The 15499-nt window shown below is 37.5% G+C and overlaps 1 protein-coding gene across 1 annotated transcript; it reads left to right on the plus strand.

The window, feature by feature from the left end:
* Nucleotides 1-6413: 6413 nt before the first annotated feature.
* Nucleotides 6414-14578, plus strand: LOC141017032 (putative ferric-chelate reductase 1). The gene is made up of 6 exons (XM_073491651.1): nt 6414-6428; nt 9609-9815; nt 11760-11861; nt 12647-12788; nt 13403-13531; nt 13969-14578. Exons 1-6 carry the CDS (start codon nt 6414-6416, stop codon nt 14019-14021), a joined length of 648 nt encoding a protein of 215 aa, XP_073347752.1. The 3' UTR covers nt 14022-14578.
* Nucleotides 14579-15499: the final 921 nt, after the last annotated feature.

Raw genomic sequence — 15499 nt, forward strand, 5'->3', positions numbered from 1 at the left:
CAAAGGTCTGGTCGTTTTAAAGTTTTTAATGTGAAAATGTTACATATTATATCTTTAACTCTTGATATTATCTAAAAAAAAAAAAGGCTGTTTCTTAACTCTCAAAGTATAGATGAGGTGCTTCTGTGGTGCTCTGGTCTGTACCAGCTGATCACCACTGGGGAGTGTCAGAGAGCTGAACCATCAGCTGATTACAGGTGTCATATCTTGCAGGTATCATCTGCTACAGTGATTCCCAACCAGGGGTACTGGTTTACAAATCTAGAGGAATGAAGGGCAGGTGTGAGATAAATCAGACAAAGGTGTTTGGGAACCTCAGGTTGTGTAACCACTTGAGCCCTGAGCTGTTTTTTTTCCTACTTTTTGTTCGCCTGGTCTTCTTGTGTCAACTTGCTTGTGTAACATCAACCCTGTCATGCACAATCAAGATATATACATCATTTTCTTCACCTGGGCTACCAGAATACACATACACAGGCTTCAGAGATGTCACATGAATGCGTTCATAATTAAACGACCATAAAGACAAAGAAAAAAACAAAGCGGAAATTGAATTTCAATTGAATCTGTTCAAATCACCCAGAGAACTATAATAATACTATTATAACACTATAATAAGCTTTTGGCTTTTGAAAATTGTTCTCCCAAGTCTTGGCAATCGGGGAAAACAAAAAAAAATACCAAAGCTGAAACACTTTTTGATGCCTTCACTCCCACAAACTTAGAAATGCCACAGCTGGTTTCACTGGCATTCAGTTGAGACATCACCTCAAAGATCAGGGTGTCTTATCTTCTCTTTTATGTTGTCTGACAGTCTTAAGGACTCAGGAAGTGGTTTGTCAGATACAGTAGTAAACTCACCTTTGTAACGTATAGTAGCTTTAGTATTGTATAGATCAACTGATGTTATGTCCTTTACTTTATCACCTTTAAATTATGTCTCTTTTATTTTGTGTGTTTTATCCTCTGTAAATATCAGCGGTGGAATCTCACTAACTTCACTCAACCACACGTTTTGTTTTATTATCACCGTACTTCACTAAATGTATTTCACAGCTTTTGCTCCTTTTGTATGGAAAAGAGTTCACCTAAAAGTATCACCTTAATAGCAACTTCATTAAATTATCAAACAGTAAAGTAGTTAACCAACTACAACAGTAAAAAAGAAAAATCCATCTAAGTGAAAGTGTCAAAGTATTTTTACAGGGAGGTTTTGCTTGCGAACTACATTCATGAATCTGAGTTCAAAAGTAAAGATAAGATGACATAAACCTGTGTCCGTGTGTCTAAATATGGGACTTTCACACCCAACATTTCCTGTGTCCAGGTTGTGACTCTGTTCAACAAAGGTGTCACTGATATAATCTTAGCTTCATCTTTTCTTATCATCAGTTTGTTTTCATTTCCTGTCTGATGAGGGTTTACCCTTTCAAACTGAGGGTATTTTTCATTTATATTATAACATTTATACTCAATGTAACTGTGCTGGACTACACAGAAACAAGGTACAGTATTTCTATACCGCTCACTCTCAGGGGCTAAAGGGTTTTATAATACACAAAATGTATAATAATACACTGATAGATTAGTGTGTATTACTCTACATGGCTCTTTTTAATACGTTTTAAAGCCCTTACAACAAAACTATATGATAATATTTAATAGAAACATTACCAGTGAGTCAAAATCAAATCAGATGACGTCATTAGAATAAATGAGTCACTGTAGGTGAGATCGTACAACAACTCACAGAAATGAATAGAAGGAAATGACCAGCTCTTAAAATATTTTCCATCTTGTCACTTCATTTTTCTGCAGATTCATATCTCACATGTTCAGTAATCACAGGTGGCCGTGTTGATGCTATCTTACAGAATGAGGAAGCGCTCACAACATTGAGAGAATGCCAGAACAAACACAGAAACAGTGCCTCTATTGTCTGTTTGTCTGTGCAACTGTTTTTCTTGTGTGCTCAAAACTGTTGATGCTGCATACGTACACTCTTCGATTTAAGCGTTTTCATACAAAAATTGTATACATTCACATATTTAGTGATATATCCCAGTTAATAAGTTTTAACTGGAGCAGGGCTGTCCGGTGTGTCTCCTCTGGGCCAAAGTTGGCCCGCTGAAAGGTTCAGTTTGGCCCACCAGATGTTACTCCGGGAAAAGTGTAAATACTCATTTTAAAAATGTTGATGCTGTGTTATGTTTTTGTGATATTGAAATGCTCTTTAAATATGTAGGATCTTTAATTGTCAGTTATTTTTTTGATAATCTGAGCACAGCGGGCTACGGAAGCCTTGAGAGGCAAGTGAGACATTTTTATTCTGGTGACCCATTTTCTAAAGAAAAAGTTGGGAACCCTTGGTGTCAGCATGCTAACAGGCTAACAGTGACAATGCTCACATTCTGGTGTCGAGCAGGTGTAGTGTTTATCATTATCCCTATCTTACTTTAGGGTGTTAGCATGCTGTTATTTGCAGATAAATAGCCAATCGTTATGTTTATAGCACAGTACTTGTGCACATTTAAAAATTGACATTTTGACATTTCAAAATGCTCAGTATTACACAGATCAACTGTGAATGAGCTCGTTATGACCCCATTCACTCTATTACATCTTCAACTCAGTCAGTTCATTAAGGTCGATCAGTTTTCATCATGCTGTGTACAGAGCCCACACCCCTTTGTTCAAGAAATGCTTTTCTAGTTTCAATATTGTTACTTTGCACTCTCTTTCTTCATGTTTGTTTTGTCTTTACAAAGCACGAACAGACGCACACACTGCACTCGTCACAGTCTACTTAAAGTGTGTGTTTTGGTCAAACAGTCCAGACCTACAGAACAAACAGATAACTCAGAGAGCCAATCGATGTGGAGACATCAGACCTGCACAAACCTGCAGTCTGTTTGTTGAGGGATTAGTCTGAGGAAAACCTGTTTTAAAATAAATCTAAATGTTTTATTGTTTTTCTGTGTTTTTTTTATAAACATTACATCATTAAGACAATATCACAGAGTGGACCTGCCTTTCAGCTGAACTTGAAGGTGAGCATAGAGTGAACAATTTCAAAAGGAGAAACTTTAAAACCTAAAACTGGTTCTGTCACCTAAGTAAGGTCCCCATCGTCACATTATCAACATGAACAAATGATCATAATATATTTTAAAAAATATATAATCATCTAATCAAGAATAATATTTTCTTAAGAAATACTCAAGAGCCGCTGCCAGCCAGTTTGACGTCAGTCGTGTAATTGATCCCCTTGCATACGTTAACACATCTCAGACAATGCAACCCTGTGTGCCATCGTCAGAGCCAGGAAATATAAGTGTGGGCTGAATATGGGTGAAGGGTGGAGTCAAGGGAGGGTCATCGACACATTATCATTACTTCTTAAGCCTTTAATTATTTTGTTAATTTTCCAAATCCTCGTCCAGGTAGAAGAAAAACGGACTTTATTCAGTTTATTTTATTTTAACGTTTCTCTTCAAAGAAGACTTAGAAACAGAATTTAAACCTTCATGTAGGAAAATAAAAAGTACAAAAAAATATAAGTGAATTTTGAACTGAATAAATGAAATGATTGATGGGGTTGTGTTGGTGGGACTCATGACTTCAGCTAATATTACACATGTTGCTCCACTATCAGAAATTGTGTCTTTGATTTCAACCATGTGTAGCAGTCCAATTGTTCGACTTGCTATTTTTCTTTGTTTGGGCTGATTTTCCTCATGACTGATTGCAGGGGATTCAGATCACCTGTGCACAGGTGGGGAGACTGACTCCTGATCTGTGGAGTGGAAGCAGCTTGGGGCATTTCCCTCCCAGCCAATCAGGGTGTGATGACACCCTGATTGAAAGGCTTAAAAGAGGTGGGAAATGGCACACTGGGGGCTCTCACCCTCATACTGAATCTGCCCTGACCCATTCTGAATCGCTCCCTGAATTACTGAGAACCTCATTCCCCCTTAGATTATCAGCCAGAAACTCTGGTCTATTTAGGCCCCATTTTGTTTTCTTGGCTGCCCACATCTTTCTTGAGGGAACTTTGTTTATTTGGGGAACCCCTTAAAACCCAAGCCCCTTTACACCCTTAGTTTACCATTTTATTTCCCTGGGGCTTGTAGGAGCACATTTGTTTATTATATCCAAATGAGGCATTTGTTTATTGTTTATTGTCCAAGTAGTGGACACTGGGCATTCCCCTAGTTTTGCATGTTTTTTGTTTATATTTGTATGTAGGTTGGGCTGGCCTGTAAGGAATTTACAGCCAGTACCGCCACATAAATGGCAACCAGGAAGGGACCCGTCACACAAGCATAAATCTTACAGATAAAGAGATTTAGTGCTGTGTCCCAGTCTTTTGATATATGTTGAAACAATCGTGTATTATTTTTGAGTGTTTTATCCCTCCATCATGTCTCCCAGCAAAGGATTCAGGAAGTTGCTTACTGGCCAAAAATGTGGACTGATGTTGGAAAGTATGTCAAGTCTTGTTCTGCTTAAAAATACAAACCTGAGTCCAAGAAAACTGCCGGCTTACTCCAACAGACCATAGTAACAGAGCAAGAGGAAATGCTAGGTGTGGACCTTATGGGTCCTCTGCCTCGTAGCTCATTAGAAAACACCCAGTTACTTGTTGTGGTAGATTATTATACTCGGTGGGTTCAGATGTTTTTTATTGTTTGTAACTATTTATTGTACATGCATTGCCACAATGAATAAAATTAGCTATTGTTATTTTGTTATTGTTGCTTGTTTTGACCAGTTATTTCTACCTTTTTTTTATTATTAGTATTTATTATCGTGTATTCATTTATCCAGTCTTTGTTAAGAGCTTTGGGCTGCATCTTTGCATGAAAGGTGCTATATAAATAAAGTTATTATTAGTAGTAGGAGTAGTTTGATTGTATTTTATTTCTGGTACAGCACACAGTAAGCATATAGTTATAGTAATAATAATAATAATAAACTTTATTATGTCGCACCTTTTATAACAAAGTTTACAAAGTGCTTTGACAGACAAGCAAAAACAGGAAACTCAGGAAGACAACGATACAGAATAATAACACAGTCAAACAAGGAAGTCTAGTCTAAGGAGAAGTTCAAACAAGAGGGCAAACCACAAAATGTCAATGAGTAATTATAAGTAAAAGGAATAAAAGCTATAAAACAGGCAAAACCACAGAAAAAAAGCAATGCAGATAAAGAGATAAAAGAATAAAATCAATAAAGGACAATATTAGGACGACATCAGAGGAGATAAAATCAGATAAATGGATTAAGAACTGTAAAAAGAATAAAAGACAAATTAATGATAAACAAATAAAAGCCACACGGGACAGTGAGAAAAAGAAGAATTCACATAAGAGGAAAACACAAACACATAAAAAGACAAGAACATGACAAATCAATGTAAACAGGGTGACTTCACATAAAAGCAAGTCTATTAAAGTGGCTTTTAAGAAGTGATTTAAAAGAAGTTACTGAATCTGCGAGTCCTATCTCCTCAGGTAGGTCGTCCCAAAGTCAATGCTCTAGTTCTTCATCTACTGTTTCATTACAGGTGACACCAGGTACTTTGTATTGAATCATATAAGCACAGATGAAACCTTGTTTTGTTTTTAGAGGACATATTTCTGTTTGCCGCCTGCTCTGGTTAACCAAACAATGCCAGAGCAGCCGTGGACAAGTTGAGTTTCACTCTGAGATTGAGTTTCAGGTAAACCAAAAACTGGTTCCTTCTCTCGACATCACCTTCAGAGTAATTGTTATGGCGGCCTTTAGGTAGGAACAATCTAAATCAGATGTTGACCTTTTTTTACAATAACTATAATGATATAATGGAGGTTTCTTCCCTAATGATAGTGTGAAAACAGTGTCCTTCTTTGTCTTTTAGGGAATTAATTCTTCACTATCCAGGGTTTCCTCCTGTTGTTGGGTAGGGGTACGCACTGCTTCAAAGATCAGGTGACAACAAAAGAAATCTGATCAGATCTGTGACTCAGGAGAGAGTTGAGAGTCTCACAAAGGGTTAAATATAGTTTCATATAGGCTCTGATAAAAGTAAAATACAATGGGAAACACCTCATTCTTGTCAATTTTAGTGTGTTGAAAGTCAAATCTAGCAATATTAAATGTTCGCTGATTAAGAATTAACCCATTTCTCTTGATAACTTATAGTAACCCTATGACAGACAGCTCAAAAACTCTGCTGAGCAGGACGGATTAGAGATTATGATTGTCACAAACAATTTCAGGTAACAAACAAACACTTCCTCATTTGGAAAAACGGAACAGATTACTAAACCGATAAGAATGTACGGTCACGATGTTCCTTGGGCTTCACCTAAATACCATTTTGCATAATGACACCCGACATTCTGGTTTGTGTGGTCACACCGACTATGACGTGTCGGCAGGTGACACTGGAGGGGTGACTGTGAAGCAATGATGGATGACATTGCATAGTATGAGTTACAAGTTGTCTTGATGAGTAAGGTAAAATATCACAGAGACAAGAAAACTATCCTTATGCAGAATGGACCATTTCAGAAAGATCAATTATCGGATTATAACTAGTTCTGCCTAAATGTGTAAGCAGTGTCATAAAAAGTACTCAAAAGTCGTATTTGAGTAAAAGTAAATATATCATGTTCAAATATTACTTTGGTAAAAGTGAAAGACATCAATACACAAAGTACTTGAGTAAAACTATCTGATATTAAATTAACTTTAAGTGTCACGAGAACATTTCTGGAAATACTTGAGTATCAAAAGTACAAGTAAAAGTACTTTATACATATATTTACATGCATGTATATATTATATACTGTGGGTCAACCAATTATTGGAGCTAGTATTCAACATTTTTCTGAATAGGCATATCAGACTCAGTGTTTTTGTTTTGTTTTTTATAATCAAATTGCCAATTAAAGGAACAATATGTAATACCTATGTAAGAATTGCAGTTAAAACATTAAATAAATAACCAGAATTATCAACAGAAAGTAAAGAAATTTGATGTTATGTCAAAAATGGAGGCTATTGACCCCAGATCTGTTGCCAGCTTTGTAACACTGAGACTCCTAAATTGCTCCAAGCTGCGGACACTCAAGTCAGCTTAGGGGCACTAGCTGCACGGCTAACTGAGCTAACAAGCTAATGGCAGCTAGCTACAGCCATAGAAAGCTGCAGAAAAGAGTAAAATTAGCAGCAGTTAGTGGCTCCTCTGCAAATTTGCATTCACCCTATTTGTGACCTCCAACAGTTGGCCAGTTCTTACATATTGTACTTAAAGTGGCTCCAAGTACGTTCAGAGAAGAAATTCAACATCAGAACTATAATATTCACAATATAATGAGATAATAATACAAACTCAGAAAAAATATTTTATTTCCATAACTGAATAAACAAGCTGTTCTCAGAGGAAAATAATGTCCCCAGAACACTGTTTGAAGCTAGAGAAGGTAATTTAGGAAACGCTCCTGTGGGTCGTATTAAAGGGTAGGAACAAACGACCTATGTGGTCGTTTGGGTTGGAGGACTTGCTGAGAAGGTGGCAGGGTCCGCCACATATAAACAAAGTAAAACAGTATGAATCTGTGTTGTCCTTTAAGGTCAGTTTGTTTATTCAGTTTATTCAGTTGTGAAAACAAAGAGAGTTTGTTTGTTTAGTTTGTTTAAGCATAAACAACAATCAGTTACATTCCATCAGTGCAGCTCATCAAGCGAGTTGTATAAGAAAATGTGCGTTAACCAGAACTGCTGCCCCGTTCAGTGAACCACTGATTTTCCAGAAAGCGCTTCCTGAAGTGCACACCTTCCAGGAAGGTAGTCAGTCAGGTGAATTCTCACAAAGCCACGCCTCCTCCTCAGGATGCTGTAGACCCCACCCTCCACTGAGCATCAGTGCTGACATTAGCTGATTTAAATCTCCACAGGGATCAAACGCACACAGACGAGCAGAAGCAGCTGAACACTGAACATTCCCACAACTCAACATCTCACTCTTACAGCTCAGGTAAGACTTTCTGAAATCAGGGAGAAAAACTTGATCAAGTCACATTTTTTGTATTTAGATTTAACTGAGTCACTACTACTATTTTTTTTATTATTATTGTTAGATTACTTTTCATTATCATTATTAAGTTAATTTGGAAAGTGAAGCTCATTTTCTTTTGAACTATACAAAATAGGATGATTTAAGATTTTCCTATTTTCCTTTAACTTGTTCAACAAAACTTGAAATATCCAGATGTACAGATGTCCAGAAATCGGAACTGTAGTCTTTTTTGTTTTGTTTAATTTGGTGGTTTTGAAGTTTGATAACTTTGCCTCAAACTCCTGGAAAAGAAGGAGAGATTGATTTAATTAGTATTTATTCTGAATCCTTTACTAGAATAGAACTACACATTATGGTACAAACAGTATAATAGAGTTATTTTGTTTTAATTTAAGGTCTTCTGATTGTGAACCTTGTTTGAGTTGGTTTTCTTTATTCTTTGACTTGACGCAGCACTCTTGTATATGATGGCTTACATGAATTTATGGTTGCATAATCATTAACTTGTATGGTTAAGTATGATCATATCATTGATTTGTATATACAAAACCTTCTTTGTCTGATTTTAATATTGACTCTTTTTTTTGTTCACTCTCTGTTAGGAATGGCACAAAGATTGATCCTGCTGGTTTCTGCATTCATGGTCTTTATGGCCGCGGGTGTCCAAGGAACGTTTCATCTGTCATTTGCCAATAATACAGAGGTTTGTTTTCTTTATCTTTGATCCTCTCAGTGTAAATATCATCTTGACCTTTGTAATGTAAACAGATAACTATAACATTTGTTTAAAAACTACTTTCAAAACTGTCATTTAGCTGCCGTCCATTTTAATTTTGAGCTTTCACAGAATATGTTTGACTTGATTCAGTATTTTTTTAGTCGTCAGATATATAAATATATATCATAGTTCTGTTTTAAAAGACGATAAAGTCGAAGAACTCCCCAGGGTCAATTTTCAACTTTTGTATTGTCAAAATCGATGCAGCAGAGGCCGAGATATTCTGACTTTTAGTCCGGAGTTCGTGTTAGGACCCTGAAACCACTGGGAACTACATTTCCCATAATGCAACCAATTCAAGCTAATGGTGCGTTTCATTGGGTCACCTGTCACTTTAACTTTCTGGAGAGAGTCAGAGAGAGAGGAAGGAGGTTGGGGTCAGTTTCATCAGCAGTGGTGGTTGTTTGACTAGCGGCTGATATTACATACAGTGTGTTTTAATGGAAACTTGTGTGTAAAATTGGTGCCATACCCCTTTAACACAGCAAAGTTGTGCAGGTAACTCAGTCAACCTCTTTATTTGGAACAGCCACTTCCTGACAAAGTCCATTTTTACACATTTTCACACGTCAAAACAAACAAAATGCAGAATCAGCTGGAAGTAGTGACTCATTTTAATGACCTCTCAAAGCCCAAATGTTGAAAATATCAGAATTTAGCTTTAAAGGTGAATAATTACATTACAGTAGGTGCACACGTTTTAGCCATTTCTGTCTATACTTGTGACTTGTTGTTTTAAATGACGGTGTGTTTTACCAGGTGAACATAACTCGGGATGGTTGCGGCGTCTCCAAACTGTGTACGGAGACACCAAACGACTGTGACCCTGCTGGAAACAGCAGCTGTCTGTTTGCGTCTTTGGATGCCGGCACCACAATGGCTCCCAACGGCACACTACTGTCCGTCGAACTCAGGGGAGACTCAACGGGATACATCGCACTGGGACTGACTCAGAATGTCTCAGAGGTAACGCACACAACTACTCAAACAGCTTCTTGCTGAACTGAACAAATAATTGTCCCTGTTCTCAAATATACGGTCTATTGTCCCAAAGCAAAGGACTTGACCAACAAAGGGGCTGTCGTATCTTCTGTGGTGATGCAGTTGAAGATGTTTGAAGAGAAACTCCGCCGACACTGTCTTAGTTGTATAACAAATTTATTACAATAAGTTCAGTATCGTATACAAGTAACACGTTACTTGGAGAGCCTCCAGCCGAATAATGAGACTCTGACGAACGTATACAGACAGCTCCTTAAATACCGAGTTTGTTCTGGTCAATCACTTAGTTACCACATATGGTTTTAGGAGAGGGACAAATAAGAATAGAAACACCTCTTTTACGAAGCCACCATATGTCTCTCCAACTCTGACCCAGGACTTCCAGGACCTTGCTGACCTACCATTTGGTATATGTTTACCTTGACCAGCTCTAAATCAGGAAGGCCCAAACAACAACTAACATTCCAATATACTCCTAATACAGACCATCTATATAAATATGCTGCATCTAACAGCAGACACCTCAGGGCGCTCCTTCAGTGAAAGTTAAGCCAGACTGAACTTCCTCCTCTTCCCCAAACGAGACAGTCCAGAATCACAGAGAACAGACGTAATGTTGTGTTCGGCAGCCGTTATCTTTTTCCCTTTTAACAGCCAACAAAATGTAAATACTGTTTGTAAAAGGAGACAAGTTTTATGACAACTGAGTGAAATGACAGATAACTGGCAAATATTACATAATGCCCAGTTGTTAACATGTCCGAGCTGACATCAACGGCAAATTGACATACGTCTTTATTGATACTTTTTATTGACCTGGTTAAACACGACATGGCCGTCTCACATATTGACCTGGTATGTAATGAGATCATAAAAAGTGCCTGAAAGTACATTTGTCACTCAACAAACGGGCAAAACACTGGTGCTGGATAGCTTTTTTGGAATATTTTGCACATTTAATACTACACATAGGTACTTTATTTTTGACCTCCAAGCAAATAGTTGTTGAATAGAGGCTAGCAATAACTTTAGCAGCTAGCCTCTGAGGTGTAATGGGTGTTAACTTATTATCAGTTATAGCGTATTAATTTATTATGCTAGCAGCTAGCTGTTGATAGAGGCAAGCAAGATAATGTTAAAGATAAATGAGTTAAACGTTGATATTTAACGTGAAATGTAGGTTACAAAACAGAATGATTCAGACAACATATACTAAGGAAAAATAAAACAAAAAAACGAACCTGCCAACATTCAGCAGTGCTTCTGTATCTGTCCAAGGCTAACAAGCTAGCATTCCTCAAAAAACAGGCAAAATAGCCTTAATGGGGCTGTTAGCAGACTTTTTGGATAAAGTTGAGTTTGAACATGTAAAATTATCTTGAGCTAACAGACATTGTAGGCTAATAGTGCTAGAGTCCTGTCAACTAAACAAAAGGATATAAAAAGTTCAAACTGGACAGAAAAATAGTTTACAAGCTGGTTACTTAAGCCTTTTTCACAGAATCTGGGTTACTGCAGGTTTAAGTTTTTCTTATAAAGTCATTTGAATTTTGTTCCCAGTGACTGCAGACAAAAATCAGATTATCTTAGACAAACATGTTGTCAAACAATGTTTATTCTGCAATGTGAACGACTTTGCAGAGGCATATACCGTGGCATGAACACACAATGTGCAAACAGGGAAGCGGAAGTTAAAAAAATAATAAAGCACAATGGCACCAAAAGCATTCACAGGTGAACTCACAGGGAACAAGAAGGACTGGAAATCTTACTGTTGTCCGGACTGTTTCATCACTTCATTGACTGATATCCAACACTAACAAAGAGAATGTGTATAACATTGCAATTCGTTATTGTCTTCACCTCAAGGAAGTCATCTCATCCTCTCACCACAAATTCTTTCCTCAGGGCACCACCGCACTTTTCATCTGTGCTCAGAACAATGGCTCGTTCTTCTTCAGGACAATGAGCAAGAACAACACTGACGAGACACTCACTCCAACAGAGACGGTGAGCCTCCAGTTTACTTTCAAAGGGTTTAAGAGGGATTAAAAACTTTATTAACTTAGCTTACATTCTTCATGCATAATGTTTGTCATATCAAACAATAGATGAACAGAAAATCTAATATATGCACTTAAAAGCACTAAAAGATGATTAGATCTGTTTTTTTTATTGCTTTTGATTTAAAAAAAATCAAAATATTTTGATATTAAATGCAGTTTTATTAATGCACTAACCTAAAAAACCTTTCAAACCTTTTAGACAAGTGGTATTCCACTGATTCAATTGTTGCAACTTCAAGTTAAAAGAAACTTCCAGAAACTTGAAATTTGGGACACAGATTATTGAAAAATTTAATGAAAAACCAACAGTTATTTAGAAAAGTGTGCATAAGTCTTATTTGAAAGGATGAGAACACAAAACAATGAGATCTTCTCTCATATGGTGTTTTGATTATGTTTTTTTCTTTTTTTGAGATACACTGCTCCAAAATCTTCTTTTATCCTGTTTTTTCCATAAGTTGACACCAATCTTTGGGTAAATAGATGCCAAAAATATATCATGGCACTATTGTAATATGCGCAAGTGAAAATTGACTTGAAAAATCTGTAGATTAAGTGCAATATTGGACATTAAGTTACCAACATCACAAACTTCAAATAAGACTAAGCACTCTCCCCAAAAGGTCCTCTGTGCAGTCTGTGTGTAAATATATTACATGTTGTATCTTTTACTTAAATTTTCAGTTTCCTTCTTATTTCACCTCACCATATCTGACTTTTTGTCATTAGATAACGCAAGAAATTCGAGGCATGGTGAATGGTGATGTGATCAAGTGCGAGTTTGAAATCCCAAATGTGAACGCCACCATGACCAGGACCACTGAATCTACAACCTTCGTCATCCTCCTCGGGAATGGAACTACTGATGGAAGTAAGTGGACACACATTAACACACTGTACATTGCACAGTGCACACATATCTGACATCAGTTTACTGGTGTAAACGCCTGGACAATTTTTGTTTTCAACCTGTAGGCATAAATTGAAATCAACCAATAATATCATCGCAGATTTTAGACCCAGTTAACTTGCTCATCGTGTTGACAACGTGGACTGAAGTAAAAATGAAACAAAAAACGTAACCAACCGTCAACATTCAAAATGTTCCTGTAGTTTTCTTGTTGCATTTTAATTTGAGTGATTTTGTTTTGTCTGAAACTAAAAGCCACAGGTAGGCTAAGCTAACAGTCCTTGATACTCTGTTGTCCACGTTTCACTAGTTTGTTTTAATGTAGATAGACCTCCCCCAAAGTGTCGACTGCTTTTGAAAGAGTTGAATACAGTCATTTTATTTTAAAACCCACCACACCTTGAGATTTTAAAACAAGCTCCAGAGATACAGAAGGATTTAGGTTACTGCTCTCTTTCAAACTGATACTGATTTACATTACATTTCAACTGTTAATTAAGTGAATTAACACATTTTATTGTGACTAAGCTATGTTCCTGTCTAACCTCCTACGTCTCTGTCTCCTAATTGTTCAGCTGCTCTCGGTCCCTTCATGACTCTCCTGAACAGCGGCTCTCTGAACGTCGCCAACCCGGCCAGCAACACCGGCACTACAGCCGCACCCGGCAACGGCACAACAATGAGCGGCGCTGACCACCCTCATGGTAAACAACATACTGCCGTTTTAAATATGCACTTTAGTTTTAGGTTTCAACATGTAGAAGGTGTCCTAATTTGACCACTATGAAGAGACAAAATCAAGTAGATCAATTAAAGGAAACTAAGAAAGTATTTGACAGTTGTCCAGAAAGATGTGTGATAGCGATCACATCAGATGATCTCAGCCAGTGGAGAAAACTGTGAACACATCCTGATAATTACTGTACCAGGGGCATTTATTTGGAAAAGAGACATAGCCCTTGAGCTTTATTAATGAAGAGTAGAGGCATAAATATCTCAAAACCTGGAAAATAAAAGCCCAGTACAACTGAGAAAAAAATTATTGGAGTGAGCTGTGACAAAACCATCACGGCACTGAACTACCATGTAATTTAAGAACAAACATTTTCTGATAAATGCTTTTTGTCTCTTCCCCTTCCAGCTGTGCCACTCCTGCTGAGTGTCCTCGCAGCATTCCTCGTGTTCAGGGCCTAAAAGTCCTGGAGGAAGTTGAGGACAGTTGGATACAATGAAGACGGCTTATGCGCTGGATTTACGCACGAGTGTCAAACTGTGTATAAAATGTTTTTACTGAACTCATTTAGATGTTTTTAAAGTATCTTTTGCACTACGTTAGTTTCTGAGATGAAGCTCAAAGTTAAAAATGAATGATATCGATATGTTGTTTGCAAACACTTCTTGTGGTTTTTAGATACCAAATAATTATTTAATTTTCTTCGTATGACCACGGAAAAGGTGTTGACATTATTCTCTCGCACCTGTGTAAACTTAAACCGGCTGATCTTGAACCACAAGCCATTTACGCAAACTAACAGACTTCGGTGGAACGAGTTTGATCTGTATCCTGGTAGCCAACCTTTCCTGACCGACAGCCAACATCCTGGATGTCTTCAGTGCTCTGTGTGTCTTTGTTGCCAGGAAGGTTATTATGTTTTAATATTAACATGTGAATGTAGTTACTGTAAAGTATTTGTTGAAAGGACAGCCTGAAAGGGTCCATCTACTCTAATAATAAAGTTCAAACTGTTGCTCACTTGTTTGTGTCAATGGATTTTTACAACAGACAATTTGTCATGCTGACAGGAGGGCGTTGTTTTCTGTCCAAATATATTTAACTAGCCTGAGGGTGCAGTTACGACCTGCCTGGCCACTGGAGCTCATTACCACCATGGAAACTTTTGTGACACTGGAGCATCAGGAGATTAAATACAGCGTTGTCATAACTTTTTGAACCAGTAAACAAAGCGACAGGTGCTTTTACATGAATTAATTAAAAACTGGACTGGTTTTTGACTGGAAGGGAAATGAATAGTTTGCATTAGTGATGGGAGTGAAGCAGATCAAGGTTCATTCCTATAACAACACTGAGAAGTTTTGTAACTTGCCATAACCAGAATCATTTGACTGTAACTGACGGTCGCATTTTCGAGGCCGTTGATGCGTGAAATAACTGGTATGCCGCTGCAGTAAAAAAGTGGCAAAAAAAGCCTTTTTAAAAACGTTAAGTTAAAAAAAAAAATCTTTCAAGGCCTTGACTTTTTTCCTTAAAATTGACATGGGATTTCAAGGACCTGTGGGAACCTCGACTAGTATAATGGAAGAGTAAGAAATGGATCAGATCACAATTAGACATCCAACCAATATAATTTCATTTTGCATGCGTGGGCTAGTTTTAGCAGCCCAAAATTACTTTTATTGTCAGACTCAATGTCAGTGATCTGCATTGTCAACATTACACAAAGGTGATGACATCATACAGTATGTCATGGGCTCCACACAGCTCACCCGGCGTAACCCAGGACTCTGGAAGCTCCAAGACCCCAAACTGATTGAAAAGACTTTATTCAAGCCAAACTCTTCACTGTGGCTGCTCAGTTAAAAGTGTTAGCGTGCATCCACCCGGCGTAGGTGCACAAGCTTTAACGTGCGTCAAGGATGTAAATGACATCTTT

The sequence above is a fragment of the Pagrus major genome, chromosome 21 (genome assembly GCF_040436345.1).
Source record: "Pagrus major chromosome 21, Pma_NU_1.0".
Lineage (NCBI taxonomy): Eukaryota > Metazoa > Chordata > Actinopteri > Spariformes > Sparidae > Pagrus > Pagrus major.

What these genes read in the sequence shown, in the direction of transcription:
- LOC141017032 (XM_073491651.1), top strand. An exon ending in TGACTCAGAATGTCTCAGAG is followed by an intron (nt 9,816 to 11,759) that starts GTAACGCACACA and finishes TTCTTTCCTCAG; the next exon opens with GGCACCACCGCACTTTTCAT. An exon ending in GAATGGAACTACTGATGGAA is followed by an intron (nt 12,789 to 13,402) that starts GTAAGTGGACAC and finishes CTAATTGTTCAG; the next exon opens with CTGCTCTCGGTCCCTTCATG.